At 42.5% G+C, this 22,741-nt stretch overlaps 2 protein-coding genes across 2 annotated transcripts; one reads left to right on the forward strand and one right to left on the reverse strand.

Annotated features, from left to right (window-relative positions):
• The first annotated feature begins 8,244 nt into the window (after nt 1–8,244).
• LOC115078082 (olfactory receptor 10A7-like) lies at nt 8,245–9,180 on the forward strand. The gene has a single exon (XM_029580716.1). It carries the CDS (start codon nt 8,245–8,247, stop codon nt 9,178–9,180), a length of 936 nt encoding a protein of 311 aa, XP_029436576.1.
• Nucleotides 9,181–18,202: 9,022 nt separating this feature from the next.
• LOC115077267 (olfactory receptor 6M1-like) lies at nt 18,203–19,138 on the reverse strand. The gene has a single exon (XM_029579552.1). The coding sequence runs from the start codon at nt 19,136–19,138 to the stop codon at nt 18,203–18,205; it is 936 nt and encodes a 311-aa protein (XP_029435412.1).
• Between the last annotated feature and the right edge of the window lie 3,603 nt (nt 19,139–22,741).

Below are 22,741 nucleotides of genomic sequence, written 5' to 3' on the forward strand. Positions count from 1 at the left end.
CCTTCCTACCCATGTCTCCCAACCAGCTTCCCTAGTGCTGCTCCCCTACCTCTCCCCGCTGCACCACCACCTCCACCAGCAGGCCACCCCAGGCATTGTCATCTTCTTTGATTTCCATAAGAGCAATACCCAATCCAACACACAAGCACCCAGCCCCTCTTCGAGTCCCAATGCCTCTCCCTGAAATGATCTACTCACTCACCAAAACCTGTGAGGCAACTGTGCTAAGCTTCCAGCCTGCTCATGCTCGTTGATGTTTGGGTTTTAAACTATGGTTGCTCTGTGTAAGTTTCCCCAGTCTCTTCCAAATCTGATGCAGCCATACCACAGCTCTAATCACCACTTATATACAGGCTACTCCAAGTCCAGTGTAGTCATATCACTTATGTTTAGGGCTGCAATCATGTTTGTTCTAAAAGACATGAATAAAGTTAGAAAAGGCTGAAAAAAATAAAGCAGGATCCATGAACTAGATGTGCTTATGTGTCCTTGAAGTTATGGGGCCTTATTCATATAGCATTTTCCCTTATTCTTTGCCTGTGAAAAATAATCCTATATTGAATAAAGTCCATTATATTTGCTAAAATGTATTTGTCTTCTTTAATGTGTACTCTGCAGGCCTTGGAGCCTTTCATTGGCCCAACAGTAGAGCTATACAAAGATGTTGCTGTCTGTATGATTTTCAAACCGCATATGTCTTTCCTTCAGAGATGAGAGCACTATGCAAGCTGGGAGAAAGCCAATCAATGAATACACTATTCTTATGTACACACAACATTCCCCTCTGTTCATATTGCTCTGATCTGATGATTAGCATAATGCATTAAATTAATCCTGTAAGCATGTAGCTCCAACAGCATATTTGTTGAATACAATACATATATTGCAAGAGTCTGAAATCTCACATATTTTCCACTGTTCAAGATGTTTGAAGCAGGCAAGAAAGCCATTTGTGGAGCAGTGGTGACATCTGCTGGGCAAAGCTAGCACTTTGAACATTCATTACTATATCTGCATAATTTTTCCTTTTGGCTTTTATTCAATGAGACAACATGAACTTAAAGTCGATTGTTTGTTCATCTCCACTGTCTCAAAAACAACCCCCAGAGCAATGCTAACTGATGAAGACATTCTGACACTTTTGGGCACTGGTCGATTCCCAGTGAGAATGGTGCCAAATTATTTGCGATGTTATTAGCATATGTCCATGTTTCCTTTTGTTAAATCAAATGAGTAGCACCATAAGAACCTAAGCCCATAGCAAAGGTCCAATGAGCCCAGCACCCTGTGTCTGACAGTGGCCAGTCAGGGTAATTAATAGGGATGTGCAGACCAAAAGTTTAAGTTCATAAGTCGAAAGGGGGGGTCATTTGTGGTCAATATGGACATATGGAGAATTCCATAAGTTGAGTCTATGTCCATATGTGCAAATAAAAATTTAAACCCCTCACCCGCCTTAATCCCCCCCCCCCCAAAAAAAAAACTTACCAAAACTCCCTGGTGGTCCAGCGGGGTCAGGACGCCATTTCTGAACTCCTTTGCAAGGAGCACGTGAGGTCGGCGTCATGTCGGAGTGACGCGGCGTCACGTGATTCCCCTCGGGTCCGCTCCTGGACCCTCGTTGGGCCCAAAAGGCACTTTTGGCCAGCTTGGGGGGGTCAGGAGGCCCCATCAAGCTGGCCAAAAGTTCCTTTTGGGCCCAACGAGGGTCCGGGAACGAACCCGAGGGGAATCACGTGGCGTCGGCGCCACGTCGGAGTGACGCGGCGTCACGTGATTCCCCGCGGATCCGCTCCCGGAACCCTCGTTGGGCCCAAAAGGCACTTTTGGCCAGCTTGGGGGGGTCAGGAGGCCCCCCCAAGCTGGCCAAATGCCCTGGAGTTCTCTTCCCCCTTCTAATGTCATCTTTTGGCCAGCTTGGGGAGTTTTGGTAAGTCTTGGGGGGGGGATTAAGGAGGGTGAGGGGGTTTAAATTTTTATTTAGATCAACAATCGCGATTTCCAACGTATTCAACATAGCTATGTTGAATGAGTTGGAAATCTGATCGTTTACGCCTCATCACTTTTTTAAGTTAAAAAAAAAAAAAAGTTGCGTTTTCCATTTAAGTTCAAAACGAATGCACACCCCTAGTAATTAATAAGAACTCAGCAGATCCAGTTTCTTGTTGCTTGCTCTTAGGGATAAGCAGTGGTTTTCCATAAGTTCACCTGGCTAAACGTTGTTTATGGACTTTTCCTCTGCAATCTTGTCCCACACCCACCCACCCCCTTTTAAACCCAGATGCCTTGACCACATCCCCCAATGAGAAATTCCTCATATTAATTATGCATTGAGTGAAAAGATGCTTTAAATCTGCAACATATTTTTTTTTATGGCATGTCGCCTTGACCCAGTATTATTTGAAAGGGCAATTGATAATTTCTTATTTACATGTTTTACCCGGTCGTGATTTTATAAATCTCTATCATATCCTTTCTCAGTCATCTGTTCTTCAAGCTGAAGATCCCTAATTTGTTTAACCTTTCCTCTCAAGGAAGCCTTTCCTTCCCCTTTATCATTTTTTTTGCCCTTTTAGTTCCACTTTTTCTTTCTTGAGCTGGGGTAACTGGAACTGGACACAATACTCAAGGTGTGGTTGCATCTAAGATCTAAACAGAGGCATTAATCTCTAGAGATGTGCATTGTTGTTGTTTTTTTTTCAGTTCGGGCTTCGTTTTCGGGCCCCCGCAGGAAATTTTGTTTTTCCCACGATTTGTTTTGGTTTTTTTTTTGTAGGCCTCTGATTTTCGTGTTAGCGCTATGGTTAGCGTGCACTAATGGGAGTTAGCGAGCGAGCGAGCTCTTCCCGCAGCCCCTTATGCTACAAGAGGATTAGTGCATCCAAAACACGTGTTCATCCTCATGTGAAGCTAATAGCGCTCATCATTTGCAAATGCATGTTGATGAGGCTATTAATTATTCACCCCAGATCTAAAAAAAAATGCACGTATGACCTGCAAATTTTTACGCTCAGAAATTAACGCCTGCCCAGGCGTTAATTTCTGAACAGTCCCAAAAGTTGTACAGAAAAGCAGATAATACTGCTTTTCTGTACATCCTTTGACTTAATATGGTGAGATGCCTGGGTGCGCATTAGGGAAGTGGGTGCTCAACACTGAGAGCCCATTTTCCATGCTCATTTATTGCATCTGAGCTTCCTCTTTCATTGCCGCTCTGTAGAGACTGAGTGACACAATGACATGTAAGCAATCACACTGAGGAAATCTGAGGGGAGGGGTGTGGGGGATGGGGGCTGTCAAGTACCTGAGGTACACAAAAGTATCACAAAAAGGGAAAGTTTATTTATTTATAGAAGTTATAGAATTTATATTCCACCCATATCAGACTAGTTGTACTGGGCGGATTACATAAGAACATATAGCAATTTTTAAAATACCCAGCAATAATAACAGATATCACGTAGAGAAACAAATGTTTTAACCACTCAAAATGGGGCAATTTTGAAGTGTTTGGTGAGAGGAAACGGGAAATGCTTTGACCACTCCTTGAAATGTGCAGAAAGAAGGGGAAATTCACCCGTAAAATGGACACTGCTTTAAAAGCAGGGAAATGTAAACCGAACTGTTGGGCTTCACCGTTGTGTATTCTCATTACATTTCTTGCAAATGAAGTCTTGTATCTGGCAGTTTTCCAGAAAGCTGGAATGGTCCTGCACGAGTCCTTTAGGGAATACAGGAGCGTCGCGGTAGATTCAGGGGGACGGTGGGGAGGCTCCACCATGTTGTAATGATGTCACCACTGGGGCTCAGTGGCAGTGCTGTGCCCTGCCAAGCAGAGAAACTTGGATTTGATTCCCTCCCTGGATCAGCTCTTCTGCTCCCCAGTTTGGCCAGGGCCGGGAATGCCACGTTCGCAGCGCTTGGGAGGGGTGGGTGGGAGAGAGTCTCCCTCATCATCATCATGCAGAGATGATACAGATTGCCTGGATTTAAGACCTGAGATTGTAAGGCTCCGGAGAGAGCCATGGAGCGTGGTTCCCAGCCACGGACTGTCGTTGTGAGGGCTTAAGCTAAGGGAGTTGGGGGGTAAAAAAAAATCCCCGGGTAGTTGCAAAGAAGGCTTACGGTGCCAGATCCTAGTCCAAGTTCCAAATGGGCTGGAAGTCCAAAGGAGTAGTAGGAAACTTTCAGGTGTGAAATGTGCCCAAAATAATTGGGTGTCAACTCAGACCATCCACTGTAAATCCCAGAAATAGCATCTCATGGACTCAATGACAAACGATGACACCCAGTGACAATTTTCTAAAAAAAAAAAAAAAATACTCGGTCAGGACATGTGGGTTGGGAAAGGGGGGGGGGGGAGGGGGCCATTACCTTCCACTCCAGCTGCAATGGGGAAAAGGAAGAAATTCAGAAAGGTTCCCGGTCAATGTCCTGGCAGAAAATCACCACCAGCGGCACCCATCCTGTGTCTGTCACAGGCTCTACGTTCCATGGCACTGGAATCAGCCATGTCACCGGCAGCATCAGCAGTGCACTGGCCTTTGATTGTGACATCAAGTGTGACGCATGTCAGTACAAGCCAAATGTATCCAAGCGACTTAACAAAATTGTACTACAAAACACCACATATGTCAACCATAACCAGAGAAAAAGGAAGATCTCTTTTAACATTAAACATGACAATTTCCAGCCTGGGGAAAGGCGGGTCCCCTTTTAACACCACATATTAACTACTTCCAATAAAGGATACTGTTTATCAGTCATTGAGTTGAAATGATTTGCAGTTTTACAGCTCCTGGGATTAAATTCTTGTTTTTCTGCCTCTCAAACAACCTGGCAAAAGAGTAATTGCCAAATGATTGTGAAGAATTCCCACCCAACATCGTCTCGGGAGCCTGCCAGGTTGCTTTGGTGACCCAATCCCCAACGGTCTCCAAGAAGACTTTAAGCATGAACCTTTGATAAATCCATTCACGCCCTTAGCCGGCAGAGGAGTCGGGACCCGTTCCAAAGTTGGGATGATGTGCTCCTTGTTGGGTGACGATCCATTCTGTCAGTCTGCTGACGCACATTGAGGACTTTTCCGGTCTCCTCTCATCTAGGCATGGGAGAGCCTCAAACGTCGCTGTAAGCAGAGACAGGGGATAGCCAGCCTTGCCTGATTCTCATTCAGGTTTGGTAAAGCTCATCCTGGCTCTGGATGTTTTGGCCAGGTTTTGCAGCTGTGACCTAGCTAACACCAAAATCCCAATTCCAATTTTTTTTCTCCCCTTGTTTGGTTTTCTTTTTGTGAGTGTCAGCTGATTCAGATTTTTGATACAAGCTGCCTGTTAAAAGTCTCATCTCATTGAGTTTAGGATGAGCAGGAAGATTTCTGGAGATTCCATTCAGCAACGTGATTTCCCCCCTACTTGACCTTTTTGGAACCAACTCTCGAAGCAGTTCAGCATCAAGTGACTGTTTAAAGCCATGGCCATGCATCTCTGAGTTCAGACTGAGTCAGTGCTGCCCTCTGTAGCTAAGATAAAATTTGCCTGCACTCAGTCTCTCCTATCCCTTTGGTTCAGCAGTGATTAGAAAAGAATTGGTTATGCCTATCCTATTGGCTAAATAAAACTATGAAGAACTTAAATTCGGATTTGGATTCCATTACTTGCCTTTCCTAACCTGAACTCAAGGTGAGTTGTAATTCAGATTGAGTAAGTAGTTTTAGCATCTTGATGTCTGAGAGTTGCAGGGTTTTTCTTTCATTTGAAGGAACAGATTCACTGTTTAAGACTTCCTATTAATAGCTTCCGCTCAGGCTACTGGAAACGTAGAATCGATAATGGTGAGAGAAGTAGTTCTTCTAGTGAGTTTAGTGCTGAGAAAAGTTGCTGGATAGAGAAAACAAGAAACCAAAGTCCTCCATTTATCCACAGAACAGATACAGAGTGGGCAGCAGCAGTGCAAGCTTCCTTCCACACGCTTGTATCAATTTGATATCTGCATGATGACAATCAGCACCACAGCACCACCCTCCAATTTGCTTAGATTTTTAAGAGTACATTTTCAAAAGTGTAATTGGGACCTGCATCTAAAAAATAAGGCATTATGTGTAGATTGTCACTAATAACCATCTAAACGTATACACATAAGTCCAACACACACACAAATCTGATGGGAGAGAGCAGAGAAATTCCAGAGGATGTTTCGGAAGTTTGGTTGGAACCTCCAAAAAGCTCCTTATGCCCCCTAGTAACTAACTGAGAAAATCTATCCACACAGGTCAGTTATTGGCAGCCAATACCTCTTTTCTGTGTCACCAATGGGTCCAGACATGATGTTAACCTATACTGACTGCCCTATCCGAAGAATAAAATTAACCTTTAAGTTGAAATGTGCCTGGATTGGCAGAAGGTGGGGTGGGAAAGAGCTGTGGTGGAGGGGGAGGGAGTGCGCTCAGAAGTTTAACATCTAAATTGGAGCAGACCTTGGAATCGATGTTGGGGCACAATTTAGCTGTCTTGTGGTTTGAACTGTGTGGGACTAACAGTTCCAGCAAAACCATGAGACCCCCCACGCAGTTCAAACTGTAAGATGACTGGAGTACATCCGTCAGTTAAACGGGTGTCGTCTGGCCCCTGTGTGACCGAGAAGGAACATCTCCGGGAATCAAACTCAGGTCTTCAGCATGGCAGTTCACGGCATTACAAATGAACCTAACCAAAAAAAAAAAATGCAAATTCAATGGTGACAATATATGTATCAAGAAAAAAAGCCATCAAAACAAAAATGATGTGTAGGACACTCTTATTATGTGTTGATAGGTAGGTAATACCTTCATACAATGAGCTTTTATTAAAACAGAACCACATACCTGCTCTGTTGTTTTTACCTATATCAACATATCATAAGCGTGTCACGACACATCGTTTTTGTTTTGGTGGTTTTCTCCTGATAATTACAAATGAACCACCAAGCCAGTCCTATTTGAGGGAATGTTAACATTTCCTTCAAGATCATTTTAAGGGGTAGCGGCTGACTTAAACTATTCAACTACAGAAGTTAGCATAGGGATCTTGGTCCTGGAGAAAATTTTAATGGAAGAGGCCTGTGAGATCACAAAAGCTCATCCAATACAACTTCCTTTTTGGTTTGGTTCATTTGTAACAATTCCAGTCGCAGAAGTTGGTAAAACAGATGATTTCTGGGGGAACGATGCCCTGATCTGCAGCCAGCTAATTAGATAGTTCAGAATCTAACTGCATTCTGTTGAGTTTCTAATGCTTAGTGATGTCTTTCCCAAATCTGAAATTTCCAGGACTGACTGGGAAGAGAAAGGGGAGAGTTTTCTCAAAATCGTGCTTGTCATGTCCTTCACCTCCCTTAATACATTTATGGGAATTTCCACAAATTTTACAGCGGTTTTCAAACAAGCTCAGGGTTTCAGGGTAATCAAAATATACACATTTATCTGCTCCTTCAGTCAAATGGACCATGGCATATTTCATAAATATTTGTTAAAGCTACTTAAGCACAATACCCATTTATCCATTTATTAGACTCTTCTGCCCTTCCCCAGAATTAGCCCAGGACAGAGGGAATGGGCACAGAGGCCTAGATCTGATTGCAACTTGGCTAGTAAGAGGTTAACTTTACGGCCCACGCATCCCTCGCATCCAGACTTCTGCGTTCCTGCACCACGACAAATCTGTTCACATTTTTTGCTGGATGTGCTGAGGGGAAATTTCAGCAAATTTACAGCCAACAGATCTAGAGGAAAATCTGAAAATTCTGTCAAACTCAAAATAGCTGGAATTCATCCAGCTGAACCTTGAATTCTCCAGACATTTGTACTTTCAAGCGTGCATGGGAGAAACAAATGGTAGCGATAGGAGCCAGGGAAGGAGATGAACAGAACTTGAGTAAGGTCTGCAGTGTCACAGTAGTCAGCAGGCAACAAGGCAGACTGCGTGGACCAAGACATCTTCATCTGTTGACAGCCACCATGTTCCCAGGTATCACAGGGAAATTGGGGCAGCCTTGCATTTTGATGACAATGCTCTAGCAGTCCTAGATCTCATATCAGTGTCTGGGGAATAATGTTGTTGACTATGACTTGGATTATCCAAACCACAGTGACTGCCCCCATTCTCGTCTAAACAGACCATCCTTGATTATCATGATTAATTTTATTCATTACAAATTGTTTTCACTGCAGCCTTTGCTGAGCCTGTGGTGGGATTCTGACAGTAACTGATGACTCAGGAAAACAAGACCTCTGTGACTGAATTCCTGCTGGTGGGATTCTCGGACCTGTCTCCACCACTGCAGCATCTCCTCTTCGTTTTGTTCCAGATTATCTATGCTATCACCCTGCTGGGGAATGTCACCATCATTCTGACAGTTACCCTGGACCACCGCCTCCATACTCCTATGTACTTCTTTCTGTGGAACCTCTCCTTCCTGGAAATATGTTACATATCTGTGACTATCCCCAAGGTTTTGGGAGACTTCCTGTCAAAGGAGAGAAGTATTTCTTACATAGGCTGTGGTACACAGATGTACTTCTTTATTTTTTTTGCAACCTCTGAGTGCTTTCTGCTGGCAGTGATGGCGTACGATCGCCATGCGGCCATCTGCAACCCCCTGCGTTATTCCACCATCATGAGTGGCAGAGTTTGCATCCACATGGTGGCTGGCTCCTGGATCACTGCTCTTCTCCTTTCCATGGGGCAAACCAGATTCATATTTAGCCTGCCCTACTGTGGACCCAATGTAATCAACCACTATTTCTGTGATATTCCTCCGGTTATAAGTCTAGCTTGCCAGGACACCTCTAAGAATGAAATCGCAATCTTTATGTATAGTGTGGCTGTCATTCTCATCCCTTTCCTACTCATCCTGATCTCCTATGCCCGTGTCCTCATGGCCATCCTGAGGATTCGCTCAGTTGAGGGGAGGCGCAAGGCCTTCTCCACCTGTGCCTCCCACCTGGTTTCTGTCTCTTTGTTTTACAGCACTGGGACCATCACCTATCTGAGACCCAAATCTAGCTACTCCCTTAATAATGACCGACTGCTTGCCCTGTTCTACACTATTATGACTCCCATGTTAAATCCATTGATCTATAGCCTCCGGAATAAAGAAGTTAAAGGAGCACTTAGAAGGATTTTAGGGTCTCAGAGAATATAGTTATATTCTCACATACAAAATGTTACATTCTTGAGTCATTTCATAGACACAGTTTTATAAAGAATATGCAAACCTCTTCCAGTCACTTTCTACTTGAGGTTTAGATCTGAGAATCTTGCAACTGATGTATTACATGACACCTTTCACTGGATCAACATGGAAATTTTCTCAAGATGTTGAATATGATATTTTGAGACTCCATTGGTCCCCTTTTTCCGGTGTGACTTTCAGATGTGGTGTTAGATATCAAAAGCTCACACACTGCAACATCTTTGGGTAGATCCTATGTCCCATTCAGGTAAAGGTATCATTGACTGCGAAGAAACAGTTTTCAACAGGAGCAGTAAGATCATTATGATCTTTTCACATTTTCCCAGTGCTTGAAGGGTTACGATTTAAACCAGACTGGCTCAACCATTTTCATGGACACAATGTTAATGATTTACAGTAATGTCATTATACTCTTACATTTTTTCATGGATTACAGGTCCTGCAGTCTGGTTCTTCAGGACCACCAGCTGGTCTGGTTTTCAGAACAATTAAAATGATGCCAATTTCCTTAATATGGAAAATGTGTTCCCCTTGAATGGATGGAGAACATCCCATCTAACCTTGCCTACCTATAAAGAGTTTTCACCCCCTTTCGAATTACAATGGTACCACAGTAAAGAAATTAAATTCTATTCCTCTGTGTGTGTGGTTATTCTCCTGTTACATTCCCCTCTTCTCATATTTTTCAACTCTCCTGATCAAAATCAATAGAGGATACTAATAAAACTCTTGATCATCCTCCATGAGTTTCCTGTCATTCCTCTACCCCTTTTCCCTTGCATTCATGCTGTGTGGCACTCGTTGACTTAGATTAGTAATACTGGGAGTGGTTTAGCAGGATGCATTTTTCATACAGTGAAATTCCTGGTATTCCCTTAAGAATGAAATACAATAGTTCTCCTCAGGGAGAGTTCCCATTTATTTCCTAGGATGAGTACTGAGGATCTAGAGTCAATCTGGGAGGATGTTGAAATGTATTGTACCTGATGAAATGCATTAAATCCTTTGTCCTTTGACCAGTCAATTCACTCAGAACACAGGAGGATTAAGTTTCTAACAACACCTGCCTTTATAAAATCAAACAAAAAAAAAGTGAAATCACAGTCCCTACTCATTTCATTGAACTTAATAATGCAAACAGAATCTCTTGAAATATCTTGATTCCCAATGTGGCTACTTGGGAGCAACAAATGTGACATCTTCAGTTGTGAAATGACATAAAAGGATATCCATCAGCTGGATGAGATCCCTGAGGAAGAGGTTGTTTTGTATTTCTTACAAAACCTCCAAACGTTCTTGAAGTATGAGGCTAAGACCTGGAACAGGGCATTCTAACATGGGCCTTACCAACGTTGAATGCAGCAGTAGAATAAATGATGTCTTCCATGTATGTCTCCTTTTAATACATATCAGTATGTTGTAGGGATGTGAATCGTTTTTCAACGATTAAAATTATCGTCCGATAATGTTTATATCGTCTTAAATCGTTATAGAACACGATACAATAGAAATTCTAACGATTTATCGTTAAAAATCGTTAAATCGTGTTAGTGCGCACTAACTCGAGTTAGTGCGCACTAACTCCCCGTTAGTGCGCACTAACTCGATTTAGTGCGCACTAACTGAAAATGATACAACTAAACACTTTCCAGGTCACTGAAGGTCAGTTAGGAATGAATATGTGTTCCTATTGGCTGGCTGCCCTCTTATCTATTGATGTTACCAAGGTTACCACTGAGGTGATGGTTGGGGGGATGGGAAATGGAACTGGAAACTAACGAACACCAACAGAAAATGAAACAAAGTGTTCACACTTCCCAGGTCAGTAAAGGTCACTTAGGAATGAATATGTATGTATGTATTCCTATTGGCTGGCTGTGCTCTTATCTACTGATGTTACCAATATGGTTGGGGGGATGTGAAATGGAAACAGTTGGAAGCTTGACAAAAAAAGTAATGTAATGATCAGCACTCATGTGACTAGAACTTGTTTGTTTATTATTTTTGTTAGCAGGCACCTGAAATGCTAGTGCATGTTGAATTTGCCAATCACTGTGCATTTTAGAAAGGTGGTCCTGGCTGGAACTGTACACAGTTCAAATATATGTAATTGATTGTTGGTAAGTGTATTTTTTAAGTAGCCACACTGGCACCAGTATGTTTACTTTTCCTCCTACTTAACTCACTAGCTCAGCTTTGTAAGAAGGGCTTCTCTGCTTGTGTGTTGTTTTTGTTTGGTGTGAGGAGAGCAGAAATATCAGATCTTTATTCAATCTACTACAGTCATCTCTTACAGTGCCCTATCCCTATTAATACCAGGAGTGTTGTGATCTTCCTGCACACAGTGCCCTAACCCTGATACCAGTCTGAGACAGCTCCCTCCCTGCATTACTAGTGAGAGGCTGGCTTCGCAGACAGGGGGGAGCTGCCTGACCCTCACTCCTGACTTCCCCCATGTCCCAGCTAGTGAATGGTGTGTGGGTGAGGGGGGGGGGGGGGGAGGATGGTGAAGTCTGAGACAGCTCCCTCCCTGCATTACTAGTGAGAGGCTGGCTTCACAGACAGGGGGGAGCTGCCTGACCCTCACTCCTGACTTCCCCCATGTCCCAGCTAGTGAATGGTGTGTGGGTAAGGGGGGGGGGGGGGAGGATGGTGAAGTCTGAGACAGCTTCCTCCCTGCATTACTAGTGAGAGGCTGGCTTCACAGACAGGGGGGAGCTGCCTGACCCTCACTCCTCCGGGGTATTGTGATCTTCCTGCACACAGTGCCCTATCCCTGATACCAGGGGTGTTGTGATCTTCCTGCATGCAGTGCCCTATCCCTATTAATACCAGGAGTGTTGTGATCTTCCTGCATGCAGTGCCCTATCCCTATTAATACCAGGAGTGTTGTGATCTTCCTGCATGCAGTGCCCTATCCCTGATATCGGGATGTGTGCAAGAAGATCACAACACCCCCGGTATCAGGAATAGGGCACTGTGTGCAGGAAGATCACAACACCCCCAGTATCAGGAATAGGGCACTGTGTGCAGGAAGATCACAACACCCCTGGTATTAGGGATAGGGCACTGTGTGCAGGAAGATCACAACACTCCTGGTATTAATAGGGATAGGGCACTGTGTGCAGGAAGATCACAATACCCCTGGTATCAGGGTTAGGGCACAAGTTCTAGTCACATTGACTGATCACATTACTTGTTTTGTCAAGCTACCAACTGTTTCCATTTCCCATCCCCCATATACTGTCAGTAGGAAACTTGGTAACATGAATAAATAAGAGGGCAGCCAATAGGAATACATATTCATTCCTAAACTGACCTTAACTGACCTGAAAAGTGTCAAATTGTATCATTTTCAGTTAGTGCGCACTAACTCCCAGTTAGTGCGCACTAACTCCCGTTAGTGCGCACTAATCGGAAAAAACGATTTTTAACGATTTTTTAACTAAAAAATCGTGCCTAAGACGATTTTCTTGCCCTGCCACACGATTTCTATCGTTAAGACGATATGGAAAACGATTCACATCCCTAGTATGTTGCTAGTTTTTATACTAGCAGTGCTACAACATTGACTTATGCCTAACTTATTTCCTCCTCACATATTCTGTTAATTACTTCCAGAAGTCAGTGTTAAGGTGTACAGAGATTCTGCATGGTTTTGCTTCCTTCATGTCTATCCATGAAACATAGAAATGAGATGACAAAAAAAAAAAAAAAGACCATTTGGCCTATCTGATCTGCCAAAACATGCAAACTGCTCAGCTCTATAATCCCTACCAGAGATCCCCTATGCTTGTCCCATGCCTTCTTGAATTCAGATACTTTCCTTGTCCTTCCACTTCCATGCATCCACCAACCTCATAGAGAAAAATGTAATTTGATTGATCTTGTCTGCACCCTTTCACTACCATCCCATGACCTCTTGTTCCAGAGCTTCCTTTCTGTTGAAAAGACTCCCAACTCCTGTGCATTGAATACCTTGGAATAATATCATACTCTCTTATCCTGCCCTGGAAGCTTGAAAAGTATCAGCTAATTACAAGGCATAAACTGGCCTATTGGTATTTATTTGCTATCACATTCTCTGCTTCTTGTTTCAAGATTCAGTTCATGTAGTTCTGATTCCTTTCTGCAGTTTAAAAAAAAAAATCTTTACTTGTTGCTTCGGTTTATATATGAAGTTAATATATGTACATTTAAGGGGTACACTCATAACAAAAAGTATGCCCCAAAGCATGCAGATAATTGAACATCAACCTATTTATTTATTTATTGATTGATTTATTGATCGATTATATATACCGTTGTTTGGGGCTACCATCACAACGGTTTACATAGATATATTATAATACAGAATAGGGATGTGAATCGTTTTAGGACGATTAAAATTATCGTCCGATAATTTTAATATCGTCTTAAACCGTTATGGAACACAATACAATACAGATTCTAACGATTTATCGTTATAAATCGTTAGAATCATGAGCCGGCACACTAAAACCCCCTAAAACCCACCCCCGACCCTTTAAATTAAATCCCCCACCCTCCCGAACCCCCCCCCAAATAACTTAAATAACCTGCGGGTCCAGCGGCGGTCCGGAACGGCAGCGGTCCGGAACGGGCTCCTGCTCCTGCATCTTGTCGTCTTCGGCCGGCGCCATTTTCCAAAATGGCGCCGAAAAATGGCGGCGGCCATAGACGAAAAAGATTGGACGGCAGGAGGTCCTTCCGGACCCCCGCTGGACTTTTGGCAAGTCTCGTGGGGGTCAGGAGGCCCCCCACAAGCTGGCCAAAAGTTCCTGGAGGTCCAGCGGGGGTCAGGGAGCGATTTCCCGCCGCGAATCGTTTTCGTACGGAAAATGGCGCCGGCCATACGCGTATGGCCGGCGCCATTTTCCGTACGGAAAATGGCGCCGGCAGGAGATCGACTGCAGGAGGTCGTTCAGCGAGGGTTCCGGCGCCTCGCTGAACGACCTCCTGCAGTCGATCTCCTGCCGGCGCCATTTTCCGTACGGAAAATGGCGCCGGCCATACGCGTATGGCCGGCGCCATTTTCCGTACGAAAACGATTCGCGGCGGGAAATCGCTCCCTGACCCCCGCTGGACCTCCAGGAACTTTTGGCCAGCTTGTGGGGGGCCTCCTGACCCCCACGAGACTTGCCAAAAGTCCAGCGGGGGTCCGGAAGGACCTCCTGCCGTCCAATCTTTTTCGTCTATGGCCGCCGCCATTTTTCGGCGCCATTTTGGAAAATGGCGCCGGCCGAAGACGACAAGATGCAGGAGCAGGAGCCCGTTCCGGACCGCTGCCGTTCCGGACCGCCGCTGGACCCGCAGGTTATTTAAGTTATTTGGGGGGGGGTTCGGGAGGGTGGGGGATTTAATTTAAAGGGTCGGGGGTGGGTTTTAGGGGGTTTTAATGTGCCGGTTTTTCGATTTTTCGATTTTTTAACGATTTTTCACGATTTTTCACGATATTTTACCCCCCCAAACGGCAACAATACGATTCCCTCCCCCTCCCAGCCGAAATCGATCGTTAAGACGATCGAGGACACGATTCACATCCCTAATACAGAATAGAATAAAAGTACAATATAAAGTACAATTATTAGTAGATATAAAATAGTTTTGGAACAAGCAATGGAAATAATATTGCGTAATGAAATTGCCTAATGAAAAACGTGTAATGGATCTCAGAAATCAAATGATCTGTTGAGGGACATGAAACTTGCCATCAAAATAAATTATAGATGTGTTTTTAATTGCTCTGATGATTATCTCAGTGAGATACTCTCACTCCTAAAGGTGCCCAAGTGCATTTAAGTCCTTCCACTTCTTCAATATGTTCCTCTCGGCAGGGCTGAAAAGAACAGGACCTGGCGCATCCTTCAGTGGTCTGATTGGCATTTCTAAACTTCATGTTAAGCTACAAATAGTCACTTCTGGATGAAAATATTATTTGAGGAGGGAGGGATTGTATTCTATGTTAGGGCCTGGGGTCTTATAAACAAATTTGGCTTTTTGCAAGATAGAATATTTTTAAACACTTTAAAGTATTGAACATTATATAAAAATATATATGATAGAGAAGGCAAAGAGTAGCATTCATTAGATTAAATGGAGGCTCTAAGAAGGGGAGAGAGAGACTCTCCCTCCCCTTCCCTCCCCCTCCAATTTTTATGTATACATTCCAAGTCTCTTAGTCCAACTATCGCAGCAACTGTTCCCGGTCAGAGGGCCACAAGCCAGAACCTGCAGCTCTCACTTTCTGTTTCTTTGTTTTATGGCACGGACACCATCACATCCCTCAGGACCAAGTCCAGTCCCTCACAAGAAAGTGACAGAGCCCTGGCCCTGCTGTCTAGTGTCCTGACCCCAAATGCTAAACCCTATCATCTATAGTCTGAGGAGCAAGGAGATCAGGAGAACCCTGAAGAAATTCATGGGGATGGAAAAGAAGCTTTCAAACAATCTGAAATATGAGCTTACATTCAGACAATGGCAACCAATGTTTCAGAATGGCTCAGTCGCAGAGTGGTAATTTCAGTGGACAATTACCCATTCAGTTATATAAAACACTGAGCAAGTGAGTGACCCTTCCTTGCAAAAGTATCTTCTAACTATGTGGATTATTTTGGAGGGTTTAATACTCTGATAGCATACAAATAATATAAATGCAAAGCTGTTCTAGTCTAATTGTATTATTATTTTTATTATTATTTCTTTATTTTAAAAGATTTATATCCTGCTTAATTCTGAGCTCTAAGCAGATTTTCAGTTGTTTAAAAGTCTGCCTGTATTTTCACAACGTGCATTCTTTCAGCGGTCTCCCAAAGAGGCTTCCTGGGGAACATTTCAGGTTCATGAAAAGTCCATGCTTACTTTTGAAATTAGGTGCCCTATTAATAATTTACCCTTTTGTGATTATGGAAGAAAAAAAGATGTCATGTCTGATTTACTATGGGAGAAAAGTGTATTGTGCCCTTACAGACACATTTCCAATAGGGCTCCCTAACTTGAAATGTAGATGAGTTCACCCACAGTACAAATTATCATCCTGAAACCTCCTATTATCCCTCACCCTATGTCCTCCTCTACATGCACAGTAATAATCATCAACCTGACACCTTCTATCACCTTTCAACCCATGTACTCTATCTCCCGAGTTATAACGATCAACCTGTCTTCATAATTCCTCATCCCAGATCCCATATCCTTTACATCCAATGTAATAAACCTCTTCTAGATGCCCAGTTATAACCATCAGTTTACCCCCCGTCAATCCTCACTCCATGTCCTCTATATGCACAGCAATAACCATCAACATGCAACCTTCTAGTAGACCTCAAACCATGCACTCTTTAAGCCACAGTTATAACCATCAATCTACCCCATCAGTTCTCACTCCTTATCCTCTACACCCACAATAATATTCATCAAACAAATTCAGAAAAAATTGAATTTGTTCATCAGTTTTCCTGTAATTATGTCAGAGACATTGTTGCATTCTTTCCTAGTAGCCTCTTTTTGGAGATAAGTGAGACATGTAGGACACAATAGAGTCATAAATGTTCTTTGTGTCTACTACATAAATTATATTCTTGTTTTTCTCTTGAAATCTTTCCATTTTATGTCAGCTGTTTCTGTCTTTACATGTTACTCATTTTCCCTTATCCTCATTTTTCAGAGTTGAATTAGTTTAGCCACTGAGTACCTATTTGCTTGGCGCTTGAACTGCCTGGGATCACAAGCTCCCCTCTGTCCTCTTCTAGATGAGGTGTGGCAAATTAGTAACATAGTTCTAAGTGCCTATGGGGAATGCTCTTCCACATGAATCGTCTTTTCCCTACCTTTTCACTGCGGTCCTCCCCAAGCTTCCTTGTTAACCTATGCAGAAAAATGATCACTTAAATAAAATGCAACAAACTACACTATTGCTGCTTGTGTTCTACTTGCTCTGAGCTAGAGATGGAGGTTCATTCACTCTTGTTACCACCACGGAGTCCTATCCAGTCCTGGTTTTACCCCCACTGCATGGATGGAACTTAAGGTGCGATTTCCCCTGAGAAAGATAGAACTACATCTACATGCATGAAAAGAGGTAAAGCCAAGACTGGGTCAGCCTGCTACACAGATTTGGGTGCAGTGGTGAACTCACTCATAGTTGGCGTACTACTACTTCTTCTACTACAGATCATTACTGCTGTGAACCCCCTAAACTATACCTATTTCAGGGATGTGATAGGACTCACTTTCCATAGGAAGACTAAACCAGTCATGACTTTTTGACATATCCTTTTGTTGCACTGTGGTGCTTGTAGTATTAATTGAAAATGAAAGTCTATGAATTCCACAATAAGTTTAATAAAACCAAGACTGGCAAAAAAAATGTTCCTCCTAAAACTGGGTAATATTCTTTGACCCCATTCCCTGCCAGTTCCTCAGCTCCATCTCCACTGCAGTCATTGCTTCCATCTGTCACATCCTCACTCTAACACTTTCCACTGCTATCTATGCCTTTTAACTTCAATTCCTGACTCTGTACTCTTCACCCAGCTGCACCCTATGCTCGGAAAAGACTTCCTGAGTTGGTGTGTTATGCTCCCTTTCATGCCTTTTTTATGTTTTATCTAAAAGCCCACATTTTTTAGGCTGCTTTTAAATCTTAAACCCTGATTGTCTTGCTTACAGCCTCATTAAATTTTTGACCATTGTCTTAACTAAAGTTACTTTTTCCCTGTATGCTTATCTTGATTGGATTGTAAGCTCTACTGAGCATGGACTATCTCTTGTACGTGCACATGGAGTAGCGTTATAGACATTTTAAGTAGTAGTAGTAGTAGTAGTAGTAGTAGTAACATCACAGCCCTACTTGCTTGGTGCCACAGTTACTAGAGGCTATTCAGAATCTTTCTTATCTCATAGCTCACTGTCGACTGAGGTGATAGAGATGCACAGTGTCCTATCCCATCCTTTAAAACAACCTGTTCTTCCTCACAACATCTACTAGGGCCTCCTTCACCTGCTTGTTCCTTAAAGTATAAACAAAAGGGTTTATCAAGGGTGTTACCACCGTGGTGAGCAATGACATGGCTTTGTTTACATTTAAGGAACCCGTCTCTGCTGGTTTGACATACAGGAAAATGGCTGTTCCATAGGCAATGGTAACAACAATAATGTGGGAGGTGCAGGTGGAGAAGGATTTTCTCCTGTCTTGGGCAGAAGATATTTTGAGAATGGTAGATATGATGTAAATGTAAGAAACCATCGTCAGCAGCAAGGAGCTGAGTAACACAGCAGATGCAGAAATGTACACCACTAGGACAAGGAGGGTGGTGTCTGTACATGACAAGTGGATCAAGGGTGAGGAATCACAGAAGAAATGGTTGATGATGTTGGAACTGCAGAAGGATAGTCTAAGTATCATAATAAATGGTGAGATAATGTTCAGGAAACCCCCTACCCATGAAGCCAGGACTAGTCCAAGGCAGACACGACCACTCATGATGACTGTATAACGCAGTGGGTTACAGATGGCCATGTAGCGATCAAAGGACATGACTGCCAGAAGAATGTACTCAGTGGTCCCCAGCAGAAAATAAAAATAACATTGCAGCATACATCCTGTGAAGGAGATGGTCCTCTTGCCCAGCAGAATCCTGGAGAGCAGTTTGGGGACAATAGTCGAGGTGAACCAGATCCCCAGGAAGGAGAGGTTGCTGAGGAAGAAGTACATGGGGGAGTGAAGGCGGTGATCTATCCAGATCAAGAGTATGATGATGAGATTGGAGGAGAGTGTGGAGAGATACATCAGCAGGAGGAGAAGGAAGATTATGATTTCAAAGTCCTGTGGGATATGAAAACCCAGGAGGATAAATTCTATAACCAGAACTTGAGTCCTGTTCTCCATCTATCCTTTAGAAGCTACTGCAGTAGAAAGATAATATGTGTTGGGTTTTGTCATTGAAAAACAGAAGCATTCTCACATGCTATATTTTTGTAACATTAATTTTAAATAAGAAAATGGATAAGGATGAGGGATAATACTGAATATTCAATGTGAGCTTTCATTTAAAATTATTAGGGATGTGCTGGCAAAAAGATGTTGAGGCCAATATTGAAAGCTCTCCAGCTTCATCAGTTAGCCTTATAAGATTTATCTGGCAAACTTACACGATATATAAAGCACTGAATATAGCTGGATAACTATTATTTGGCAAACTTTAGACCTGCTATGGGCCATGTATAACTTATCCGGTGAATTTGACCAGATAAGGTGCAATATTGCTACTCATCCAGCTAAGTTAACTAGATAGGAAACTGTACACCATCCAGTTATGCCCACTGCCTGCCCACTGACTATATGGCTATTTACCTAGATAAGGGATTTAAGGCCTTATTTTCTAAAGCCATCGCACGCTTGTACTACCAGCGCAAGCATGCGATAGTTAGAAAGGTTAGCGCACCCGAGCGCTAGCTACATCGGGGCGGAGTCGGCCCCGGAAGAGGAGGAGTCGGGGCGTCACCGGGGCCAACTCTCTGATGACAGCGCAGACAGCGAAAAGGTAAGGAGCCCTTTCGCTGTCTATTTTGGCACCGAATAACTACACCTTTTATGGTGTAGTTATTCGGCGCGACGCTGGCAGCGGAGGTGTGGTCGCTGCCTGCTAGCGCAGGACTGCCCCCCGCTTCGCCCCCCCCCCCGCCCATCGTTATTGCCGGGATTCACTATGCCTTGCGGCATTAGTGAATCCAGGCCTTAACTGGCTAACTGATAAAGCAGGATGTTCAGGGCTAGCCGGATAAGTACCACTCACTTATCCAGCTAAGCAACGTTTGAATACTTCGTTGATGTTTTTTTTAATTTCATTTTGAGTCATTTCATTTGACTTTAGAATCAATTAAAACAAATCAATGTGCGCTGAAATGGGTTTAGTGCATGATTAAAAGCGAATTACAGCACTAATCAATTTAGTGCACACTTGGGGGGTAATTTTCAAAAGGGTTTCCATGTGTAAAAGTGGCATATTTAGTTGCGATTTTCAAAAGCCCACCTATACAGGCAAAGTGCATTCACATTTAAACAACTCGTGTTAAAGCACATAAATGCTTTTGAAAATTACCCTCTAAGCATTTTAGTGCATGGAAAATGAGACAAACAATAGCACATCCCTAATTATCATATGGAAACCAGTTGCAGTTGTGGTCGATATTTCTGCCTGTAATAAGAAACTGATATTTTTCTATGGTCTCAAGCCACACTTAATAAATGATAGGAGAGATTCTTCCTAGAAATACATATTTGGTGGAATATAGTGTGTTCGATATACAAATCTGAAGATGTTGCAGACAGAATAGATCATTTGAAAGCCCAGGTGCTGTAATCGCAGCACTTATTGTTAGATATGCTATGTTCTCCACTATGGAAATAGCATCCTCTCTGACAAAGTAATATACATTCAATAAAAATATATGAAAAACAAACAATAAGATGCTACAGTAAAAGTAAGGCTGAAAGTAATAATAATAATAATAATAATAACAATAATAATGGGTTGAATTTTCTAAATCTTTCAGCACATAAAATTGGAAGTTACATGTATAAGTAGCATGTCCATGCATTAAGTAGTAATTTGCAAAAGCCTGAAGTATATACAATTACTAGCAGTGTCGCATATACATGAGAAAGAAATAAAAGGAAGCAGCTTAGGCTTAATCTGAGACAGGGTTCGGAGGTCCGTGCACAAGTTACTGTTTCATAAGTGCTATGCGTGCAATACCAAAATTATCTGTATGGTTTTGCACCTTCCAATTGAATGGGGTAAGTGAAATCCCACTTGCAATTTTTGGATGGGAGCTGTGGGTTAAGGGGGATTCAGGCTGACGTGCTGGACGATCCAGATGAACTGGTGGAGGAGCCAGTGAACTCATGACTCACCATGGAAGCATTTTCATAAGTGGAATGCGTGCAAACTTTCTAAAATACACGACACCCACGCATAACTGAGGGTTATTACGCATACACGTTACAATAATTACACATGTAAGATATGCAGCTTCCAGCACATTTTATAAAATACTGCTGGAGACGTGTCCAGAAATTGAGTAGTAAATATCTCTCATTCATTTCCTTTTAATTTTATTTTTGTCTTCTAAAATTTAGAGCATTAGAACTAAAAGGGAACATTATGTTATTTTTAGGATCTCGGTGATAGAAAACACTTTTATCAGCAAGAATCTTCTATGAAATACCTAGAAGCTTTTCAGGGATTGCCCCGGGCTGGTAGTGCTCTCTGACACTCCACTGACTTCAGGTGACTCTTCTGTTTTAGTTACCAAAAGATTCTTGACAATTGTTATTTCTACAAAACAAAAGTAGGGAATTTGTGACATATGTTTAGCTGACTGCCCTCAAAAGGAGACAGTATCAGGGAGGTGTTTCATCAAAGATCAAAAGCATAGTGGGTATTTAAATGTGCCTGCTGGTATGGAAACCTAATCCTCTGATACAGAATATATCTCCTTTCAAAAAAATAGATCAGTGGATATAGCCTTAATAAAAGTTCTCCATTACTTGAAAAACTGTGGAACTAAGCATCTTTGTTTAATACATTGGGAAGGTAATACATTGGGAAGGTAATTTTTTAAATAGGCACGCAGGCGCACATGTGCGCGCATTCATCGGCTCGCACCAAGGGATGCGGCCATTTTATAACGTAAGCGCGTATATGCGTGCACATTATAAAATAGCCTGACTGCACAAATCCCACTTCTACCATGTAAGGGGGGAATTTTGAAAGACGTGTGTGCCGACGTCATTGCCCATTTTCTCAGTTCATTCCCGGTTTGCCAAGTTAAGGGATGGGACTTCCAAACCCCCCCCTTAATTTAATAATCCTGCCGATCTGTTTAGTTGGTTTTTTTTTGTTTGTTTTATGACTTACATGCCATCCATAGCAGAAATAAAGTTACGTGGCAGGGGTCCTGGCATGTGCCTGTGCGTACAAGTATTTACGTGCAGATTTCAATGTGAAATCCAGCTACACTCATGCCCTACCTAGCCCACTTCCCTATTTGGGAACTTTTCATTTGTGCGCACAGCAAGAGATACATGCGAACTCGGGCGGCTTTTAAAATCCATTCGCCGTGCACCAGCCCAACATTTTCACGTATCTTCTGGTTTTGGTGCGCATTGGGCTTTTAAAATTCACCTTAAAGATGGGGCTATTTCTACAACAAAAAACAAGACTGAATCACTTTCTAGATACAGTACTTGGAATCTATTTGTTAAGCAGTTATCATAACATCTGTATTGATGTTTTCTAAAACAGTTAGCAATATAAAACAATTGAATAATTGTTTTATATTTTTCATTTTTGTTAAAAATTGAGTGGCTTAATTTCTACTTTTGCATTTTGTTCTTTTAAAAATCAATAAAGAAAAAATGTATACATTTGAATAATGTCTTGGACAGTTGGGTATATGAAAGAATGATTATTTAGCATATTATCAA

The sequence above is a fragment of the Rhinatrema bivittatum genome, chromosome 16 (genome assembly GCF_901001135.1).
Source record: "Rhinatrema bivittatum chromosome 16, aRhiBiv1.1, whole genome shotgun sequence".
Classification (NCBI taxonomy): domain Eukaryota; kingdom Metazoa; phylum Chordata; class Amphibia; order Gymnophiona; family Rhinatrematidae; genus Rhinatrema; species Rhinatrema bivittatum.

Coding starts and splice junctions, on each gene's coding strand:
- LOC115078082 (XM_029580716.1), top strand. CDS start 8,245: ATGACTCAGGAAAACAAGACCTCTGTGACTGAATTCCTGCTGGTGGGA.
- LOC115077267 (XM_029579552.1), bottom strand. CDS start 19,138: ATGGAGAACAGGACTCAAGTTCTGGTTATAGAATTTATCCTCCTGGGT.